Source organism: Ictalurus punctatus, chromosome 22 (assembly GCF_001660625.3).
Source record: "Ictalurus punctatus breed USDA103 chromosome 22, Coco_2.0, whole genome shotgun sequence".
NCBI classification, from domain to species: domain Eukaryota; kingdom Metazoa; phylum Chordata; class Actinopteri; order Siluriformes; family Ictaluridae; genus Ictalurus; species Ictalurus punctatus.
The window spans coordinates 13,878,288-13,887,543 of NC_030437.2; the positions used below are offsets into that span (position 1 = coordinate 13,878,288).

The 9,256-nt window shown below is 40.1% G+C and overlaps 1 protein-coding gene across 2 annotated transcripts; it reads right to left on the reverse strand.

The window, feature by feature from the left end:
• Nucleotides 1-1,172: 1,172 nt before the first annotated feature.
• Nucleotides 1,173-8,146, reverse strand: fsta (follistatin a). Of its 2 annotated transcripts, none has more exons than XM_017452541.3 (6): nt 7,910-8,146; nt 6,128-6,319; nt 5,453-5,671; nt 4,497-4,721; nt 3,884-4,117; nt 1,173-2,266 (listed from the first exon to the last, which is right to left on the reverse strand). In XM_017452541.3, the coding sequence occupies exons 1-6, from the start codon at nt 8,001-8,003 to the stop codon at nt 2,148-2,150; spliced, it is 1,083 nt and encodes a 360-aa protein (XP_017308030.1). In that variant the 5' UTR covers nt 8,004-8,146; the 3' UTR covers nt 1,173-2,147. The 2 variants fall into 2 exon arrangements, with proteins under 2 accessions (XP_017308030.1, XP_017308031.1); XM_017452542.3 differs by having other exon boundaries at nt 2,124-2,289.
• Nucleotides 8,147-9,256: the final 1,110 nt, after the last annotated feature.

The window sequence follows — 9,256 nt, forward strand, 5'->3', positions numbered from 1 at the left end:
ACTTGTAAACGCATCAATGATCCAGTACGGTATATTACAGTGAGTCGAGGTATTTTCCTTGTATGCTTTCCCTTGTCACCAAACATGCTAACGGTGTTTGTGGATAAAAACATATGTTTTGGCCTAAGTTTTGTGGGTTTCTCTCAGAAAAGCCTTTTGTGCAACTCATCCAGACAGCTGCATGATATGGAGATAGTGTCTGATAATAGTTTCAGAATTAACTATCTTTGGGCTCATCTTTGTGTCCTTCAGCGAACTGCTACTGTGTGCGGGGACGGTATGCTCTTGGACTTGATTGTGCTTACTGGAAGGCTTTTTTTTTTTTTTTTTTTTTTAAATAAATACTCTTTCTATATTTTTTCCAACCATTATGTGACCACTCATTTGTCTCTTTTGAGTTGAAAGCTTCCTTGTTTTCCTCATTGTGATGGATTACTAAAGGATTTAACATGTGTGCAACCTCATATTTGGTCAAAACAGGATTTCTGGTAACTTTATTTTTAAAAAAGAAAGGCATAACTTTAAGCATAGCAATCATTTCAGATAAGAAACGTTCTCATGAGGGTGACAGTGCTGCAGTGATTAACACTGCCGCCTCACAACTCCAGAGTACCAGCTTCGATCCTGAGCTCAGATTATTGCCCATATGGAGTTTCTGTGCATGTTCTCTGTGTCTCCTGGGTTTCCTCTGGGTTCTCTGGTTTCCTCCCACTTCCCAAAAACATGCCAATAGTTGGATTAACTACTCTAAATTGCCTCTAGGTGTGAATGAATGCATGTGTGGTGCCCTACATTGGACTGATGCCCACCAGGGATAGACTCTGGAGCTGTTGAGACCCTGACAAGGATAAAGCGCTGAATGAAATTGAGTTCTCGAGAATGACTTTTGTTGAAAAAATGGTAAATCATTTTCCCACAGTTGTTTGAGTGTAAGTTTTTAAATACATGTAACATTCATTTTTATCATTATAGGTAAGCGTGCCAATAATTCTGGAGCTGGCTGTAATGCCATACGCTTATTTAAATTGGTGAAATTTATGTTTGAGTTCTTCAAATATCATTAGAGCATATTTAATGTTTAATAAAATCCATCCTAAAATCACACAGAACATTAACAGTTTACTGAAGCAAAAAATAAGGACCTCCAACTCACCAAGCTAAAATCACATTCATTTTCTTTCTTTTTTTTATTGTTTCACTCTTCATATCTGTACAAATACCATCAAACTTTGTATATACATATGACATTTACATTAAAAAAATACAAAACTATATATTTATAACTATCTTGTGATGTCAGAAAATAAAAATGTACTTTAAAAATGACAAACAATAAGAAGTGATAATGTTCAATATGTCGATACGCCGTCCCACATCACATCAACTCAGACGGGGGTGTTATAGAGCAGAACGTTGGCCATGAGATCATAAATGTGTTAGTGGCACTTTTTTTTTTCCTTTTTTTTTTGACAATAAAATATCTGACAATGATGAATAGCTGAATACATAAAACTAAGACACAAAAATCACCAAAAACATTGAAAGACAAATCAGTTTTTATCTTGAGAACTGGCTCATGAATGAAATGTTACCATTTTGCACTGTATGGTGAAACATTGAGGAAAATCCATTTGGTCAATTTGAAGCGTAAACAAAACCAGAAACATGTCGTTTACATTAAAGAGTGACAGTTTTTTTTTCTTCCCAATAAATAAACACACAGGTTGACATGCAGATAAGTGGGAAATAAACATCTATGATAGTAGAACGGATAGCAATAAGCGGATTTTTACAGCAAGGGGAAGGCAATTTACAACTTGCAGAAGACTTGCACACTTTACACTCTATAGCATTCACAATAAATAACACTGCTTCTCTTTGGACAAATATAGTTCATAATAATAATAATAATAATAATAATAATAATAATAATAAAACCAACTAAACACAAAAATAACATGATCAAGATAGTACGGCAGACATTGTAAAGGTATAAATTATGAAACACTGCATAAATAAACATCTATCAGACTGAACTATATGTATACTTCCTTTTTTTTCGTCAAAAAAATAAATTAGCATACACATTTGTACAGTGTGGACATGGTTTTCCTTGCCACAGGACTTTCCCCCCGCCTGATGGCCGTTTATCCGTCCATTATTGGTGATAAATGGATGTGAGCCATGTAGTCCTGGTCTTCATCATCCTCATCATCCTCATCATCATCCTCATCATCGTTGTCCTCCTCCTGGTCTTCTGTAATGGCTATATGGGAGAATATACGGTAGCTGTTGTATGAATAAAGACCACAACAGCGCAGAAAGTGAATGCTTGTCTTAGTTGTTTTTTTTTCCTTTCCTTTTGTGTTTGCCATCTAGTTTTGTGTGTGTGTGTGTGTGTGTTTGTGCTTAGGCCACAATGCAATTCTGCCCTCACATTTAATTACACAACAAGCTTTACGTAATCATGGAAGTCAGTACAAGAGTGTTCTGATCATTGGGGGGAGGGGGGGGGGGGGGGGGGGCATCATTGGCTCAGCTCTAATTTTGCAGATTCCTGTAAGAGGACAAAACAACAAAAAAGTGCTCTTGCTTTATAGGATTGGCTCTTATTGTTTCTTATTTTTCCATTTCTGACACTGCACGAAGCTCGTCCCATGCTCTAGACTGACCTCAGCAAACCAGCCACACTTTTGAGGTATATCATTCTACAGAATTATTGACGGGAAATTGAAAGAAAAACATAATACACAGACAAAGCAAAGGAAAAAAAAGAAATATGCAGTCCATTATAAGGACTTGGAACCATATGTGATGTCATATGTTAAAGTCTGACATTACAGACTTTTTTAATGAACACAAGGAATCTTTATCCAGATTGGAATACAATAGTTAGTGAAGTGTTTTTCTGATTCCAAGCCCTCAGTATATCCTAGTAAGACAAGACATTCACAATAAAGCTACTCAAACACAAGTTGTAAAGTAGAAATAAGTAAGCATTGTTTTCTGCTTTGTCTTGCAAAATGCTGCAGGTTCCATAAGGTGATTGTAAAGTTGGTCCTTTTTTTGATTGTTGTATTGTGTTTCCCAATTATTATTTAACTGGAATGTCACAGATATAGCATTAATTTGATTTGATGGTTGTAATCATCCTAATAGGTAGTATATAATGTAAATAAAGAGAGAATCACTTTAAGCACCAGCACCAATGTTACAACCACCTTATGCGTGGATGCTACTGTTTTCTGACCCTCGTACAGAATGGCATAGATGTTATTTGTCATGGTGACATAGTGCATTTTGATATGATTGATTACAGCCAAAAGCAAAAAACAAAAACAAACAAACAAAAAAAAAACAACACAACAGACAATAGTAAAAAATAAAATATATATATATATATATTTAAATTACATGATTATCATGAAATTAGCATTATGGAATTTACAAGCTGGTGTGATTTGATATTGTATTGTCTCTAAGAACTACATCAAAATAAACAAAACAAAATAAAATCAAAAGAATTAGTCAGCCTACTTGGGTAAATGATGGCAAACTCGAGTGGGGCTCAAAAAATTACAGTGTGTTATCTCTGCAAAAATAGTCAGCTCATATATTGTTGTTAGTTGTAAGAATTAGTAGCTACTCTTCAGTGATTTTACACAATATTCATCAACGAGTATAAGTGAATAAAGCCAGTCATGCACTTCTGAGACGATGCTGAGTCCTCTCTTAGATCTGGACAGTGGGTTGGGTTGCAATGCATTTTACGAAGAAAGCAGGGGGATTGATGCTGGAAGTGTGTGATGGTGGCATTGGATTGTCTTTTTTTGTTTGTTTTGTTTTGTTTGTTTTTTTTTTCTTGTTACGAGGCGTTACTTACAGTTGCATGATCCTGAATGCTTAACCTCCAGCAGCACGCCCATGGAGCATGCAGCCTGCTTCATGGCGCACGTGCTCGGGTACGAGGTGTTGTCACTCGCGCACACGGCCTCGTCCGCGCGACTCTCGGGACACGTCTCGTCAAGGCAGAGCACGCACCGGCCGCGTCCCAATCGCTCATCCCACAGACACTTCTTCCCTCCACTGCACTGGATATCATCGCACGATTTGGCCTCTGGAAGAAGAAAAAAAAAACCCGGAATATAAACCGTTTTTATACAGATGACGACTGGACTCGCGGGAACCGCAAAAACAGAAAACAGATGCTTTGTTTTGGATCTACATCACATGAGGCAGAAGGGACGAGCATGCGTGTTGTTTAACAGCGCTCGGGAGGTAAAGGTTGCACAAAAAATGAGTTACACTCGATTTGTAATAAGAGAGACAGGCTGATGTGGCCAACATCTGCAAGCAATTAGACACCCACGACTTTTCTTTGCAAAATAATAATTGCGAGCAATTGTCTTGGGAGTAAGAAAGGTCAGGACTGGTTCGGAATGTTGGCGCTAAAATCTGTTCTCTAAACTTTACTATTTTTCCACCAGGTCACTCACTGATGCATTTGCCCTCATAGGCCACGCCGATGGATTTGCCCTGCAGGCACGTGGCTCTCCGTAAGTGGCAGGCGCTGGCGTAGACGATGCCGTCATTGCCGCACAGGTACTGGTCTGGTGACGTCACCTCGGGACACACGCGGTTGCACGTGACGCAGTAGGCGTTGTTGGTCTGGTCCACGACGCACGTCGAACTGCCAGGGCAAAGCACATCACGGCACGTCTCTGGAGGGGGGAATAAAATCAGAACGTAATCTTGGATGGATGCTTTTTTATTATTTATTTATTCATTTTTTTTATTTTTTTTTTTGCTTTTCCCAATCCCCCCTAAGTGGTGGATGCACGAGCTGCCAAAAAATCTTGAAAATCTCTCTTGTATATCAACACTGCTTTGTATTAAAGAATTGTTAGTCTTTCTTTGTGTGTGTGTGTGTGTGTGTGTGGCTTCAAAGTCATACTGTATGTTCAGAGTGGGACCTTCAGACGGAAACTGGAACGTTGTTGATTTCTTAGCTCCTTATTTGCATTCATTCATATCACGTGACATCAGTATCACATTCAGTAGGTGTTTTATTTCGGTTTGGGTGGGGGGTGGATTTGGGGAACACTGGGAGAGAGGCAGGAAAATATCCTAGATGGGACACCAGTCCATGGCAAGGCACCATGTATTAACACATAGACACACACCTAGGGGCAATTTAGAGTCAGCAATCCATTTACCCACCTTTTTAACAGGTGGAAGGTAACCAGAAAGCCCAGAGGAAACTTGTCTCAGACAGTAACCCGAGCTCAGGATCAAACAGTGTACCCTGGAGCCAGGACGCAGTAACGCTACCCTTTGCACCACTGCACTGCCCATGTATTTGTGTGTGTGTTTGTTTGTTTGTTTTTAACGATCATCTGTTGTTGTTGTTTTTTTTGCATTAGTTGACCCTTGAGCATAAAACAGCACTCACTTTTGCATTTGCCCTGGTATTGCACCTCCAGATCGGGTCGCCCTTTACACTTCGATTTCAGGAGTGCACATTCGTCACGGTATGTTTTTCCATCTGAGCCGCACACTGGCCCCTTCCAGGTGATGTTGGAACAGTCAGGGGCGCAGACGCAGCGTGGCTTACTCCTCCTGTTCATCTTACACTTCTTCCCGGGTCCACAGTCCACGTTCTCACACGTCTCTAAAAGTCAATAAGGGGGCAAAAACTCATTAGATTCAGTTATGGAGTAGGTCTAATCGGGGGGTCCTAAAGCAATTGAACGGAAAGTGGCAGATCATTTAATAGAAATAATTAAAGCTAACTGAACTTGTGACGTAATCTTTTTTATTTTATTTTAATGCATGGTATTCAGTCATGCAGGTCATTTGTCCATTGATGTAAAGTCTTACACCAAAGTCCAGGCACTTTGTGCAGTTAATCAGCATTCAGAATCGGCCTGAGAAATATATAGCTGAGAAATTACACACATGGGCCAGGTGCTCTAAAGGATTTCTGGAAGATTTTGGAGATCTTCAGAAATGCCTTAAGGTATCTGCAAAGGTGTTTTGTTTTTTTTTCCCCCTTGAACATGAAGGGGTCAATAAAACCCGTCAACAGTTTCTGGTCATTAGTTTTTGACTGAAGTTCCACTCGCACCTTTGCATGGCATGCAGTTGGGCGCTCCTCCATTAAAGATGGTCCAGCGGAACAGGGTACTATTCGGGACGTCCTCCTCGGTCCAGTAGGTTCCCAGTCTCCCGCTCCTGCAGCACTCCTCACGGCTCATGCCTGGCATGTAGAGCACCTGGCAGCGGCCGTTCTTCCCTTGCTGGAGCCAGCAGTTCCCAGCTGGAAGGAAAAATAGATAGGGGGTAGGGGGTGAGGGGGGAGGAAAAAAAAAAAACAAAACAAAACAAAAAAAACAGCCAGTCGCATTAAAGTCTGAAGCCGCTGACCCAGACACAACACGTGCAGTATTAGCCGCGCCGCCTACTGACTGTCCATGGTTGCCAGATTGGTGCGACTTACTTCTATTGCAGTCACGCTTCAAAAACATCTCACTCACTACATTACATTACATTCTACTATCAATCGGTACTAAAATAAACATCTTTTTGTGTGTGATTAAAAATACTGCGGAAGACGCCCAATCAACACACACACACACACACACACACACACACACACACACACACACACACACACACACACACACACACACACACTCATCCCACCCCCGCTGTCTAATGTATAAAAAATATATATAATTTATGTTGGCTTTTATTTTTATTTTTAACAAGAGCACGCCTTAGCCCCAGACAAACCCAACCAGTTTGACTCTTCCTGTCCCAGATTTTTCCCGGAATGATCCAACAGGAATGATTTGTGGTTAATGAGGTTAATGCCGCCCGTTTAAACAATGTGAACACCAGTCTAGACTCCAGTTCCTCAAGCGCTCTGTCTGCGCTCCCCACCCTCTCACCTCTCCTGCACCCGACTGTTTAGGCTATAAGATCACTAAATAAGAGCCCTTTTTCATCCGTAATCAACAAGCATTTATGGATCAATCAATAGAAACCTGAGATCTGGTCTTAATACAGCTCAGACACGCTACCCTAATGCCCTATTTATTTATTAATATAGCAGATCTTGTGCCTCGGGGAGTCCATGCGCCAGACAGTCCAATTAAAGCCTTCAGTCCCAGCAGGGTTCATCAAACTTTTCTGTACAGGATCGCGTCACTTCAGCACTGCATTCAAGCTGAGCACCAAATGACAACGAATTGCAAATCGTCTTCTTCCTCTTCTTGTTAAATTACAGTATGTCTCAGTGATTTGCATCTTGGATGAGCACCAGGCGTTTGGATATCAGGCTATCTGAATGATCAGTGTCTAAAAACAGTCTGATCTAACTCTAAATCATTTGCAGTTCACATCTGACATGCTTCCAGATGATTTCACTGCAGCAGCTCGGTTCCTAAATGACGCTGTCTGTGTGCTCTGTGTTTTCTTCTGTTATAACTGATATTGAATGCTTTACACCCACAATGTAAGAAAACTTTATTGTACACACACCGGCCTAAGGTCATCTGTATCTGCTCAGTAGACTGTATAAACATCCTTTTTCTCCTGGACACATCAGACGCACCATGAGACGCACCTGTCTCTCTCTCTCTCTCTCTCTCTCTCTCTCTCTCTCTCTCTCTCTCTCTCTCTCTCTCTCTCTTTCTCTCTGAGCAGCAAAGAAATGTAAAAAAAGAAAAGAAAAAGAAAGAAAAAAAAGCATGCCAAAAAACTTTTGCATAGCATTACTTAATGTTGCATGGCACATGATTTGCCGTTAAATGATCCCAACAGGACAATAAACAAATAAATAAATAAAAGCAAAAACAAAAAACAGTGACATCTTGAGACATGGCATGCAGAAGTTAGTACTCACCTTGCACTTTCTGCTCTTGAATGAAATGACAGAGCCACAGGAGTAATAAAAGCGAGCCCCGGCGGAGCTGAACGCGCTTTAGCATCCTCAACATGATCAGGGGGAGAAAAAAAAGTGTTGGAGGAATCTAGAGACAATCTTCAGCGCAAAAAAAACAAACCCTAATCTTCTTAGGAAGGCAGTGCTGAATGAAGGCTTGTGTAGGCTATGTATGTGTGAGCGTGAGTGTGATCCACCTCTTTTTAAGTGTTTAAGGGGGTCTCGGGCCGACTGGCTGAGTGGGCGGACTTTTCCTCACTGGGGGCGGGGACAAGGAGTGATTTTTTTTCTTTTTCTTTTTTTTTTAATCACGAAGTTTTTTTTTTTCTTCCTTCACTCCTAATCAGGTGACGTCTGCTTGAAACTTCCCCCCTCCCTCTACGTCTGACATCAAAGTGGAGGCTACTAGATGGTAAACTTCTTGGCGGAAGTGATGTGGATCGTAGGCAGATCTTCCAAATAACTCGGACAAATAAGTGGTTCTGAGCCAAAATGCTCTCCAGGTGGGAGGATGGAGAGAGTTGATGAATGTATAAAGTAACCACGTTAAAACGTAGCTCATTTGCCAGTATTAATAGCCTACTGATCTGGTGATGGATAGAAATATGTATGGAGGCAGTGATTGAGAAAGAAGAAGAAGAAGAAGAGGAGAAGAAGAAGCACAAGACATTTTAATCATCTGATCACTTCGACCTAGTTTCCTATTCTGTAATTTTAATACTAGCCTGAGGTGACTAACATTAAAACCTTATTACAAGTTGTGAACTTTGTGGTTCTGATGTGCAAAAAAAAAAAAAAAAAAAAAAAAAAAACCCAGAAGGATGAAACTGAGACAAATAAAAGTGCCCTACATGTTAAAAGATATTGAGCGAATATGTCAAGGTTTTTTTTTTTTTTTTTTTTTTTCTTCTCCAAAAAAAGTTTGCTATTTGGTCCTACTGTATTATTTTTACCTGCTATATTCCCTGGCACAGTAAAATATGCTGGCGTAACTCACTTCCTCACTAAGTGAAGCATTCTGCTTACAAACCAGTGGCATTTAAATCAGAAGAACGTTGATATTAAAACTGACAATTACTGATATTTAACTAGAATTAAACATCATGTTCAATTTCTTAACAGCCACTGGGCAAGCTCACACACTTCATTTTCATATGAGCCATCAGCACTGCAGTCTTGTGGTTGACAAGCCGTTTTTAGAAGGCTTTTCTGGTGAAAGTGCGCCCTCTTCTGAAAGATAAACACTACTACAACACCACGTACTGCACTAAATAGTGTTCTAGTATAGACATACAGAATAATAACATA

Coding starts and splice junctions, on each gene's coding strand:
- fsta (XM_017452541.3), bottom strand. CDS start 8,003: ATGTTGAGGATGCTAAAGCGCGTTCAGCTCCGCCGGGGCTCGCTTTTA. Junction 6,320..7,909: donor TCAAGAGCAGAAAGTGCAAG/GTGAGTACTAAC, acceptor TTTTCCTTCCAG/CTGGGAACTGCTGGCTCCAG. Junction 2,267..3,883: donor GCATTCAGGATCATGCAACT/GTAAGTAACGCC, acceptor TCTCCCATATAG/CCATTACAGAAGACCAGGAG.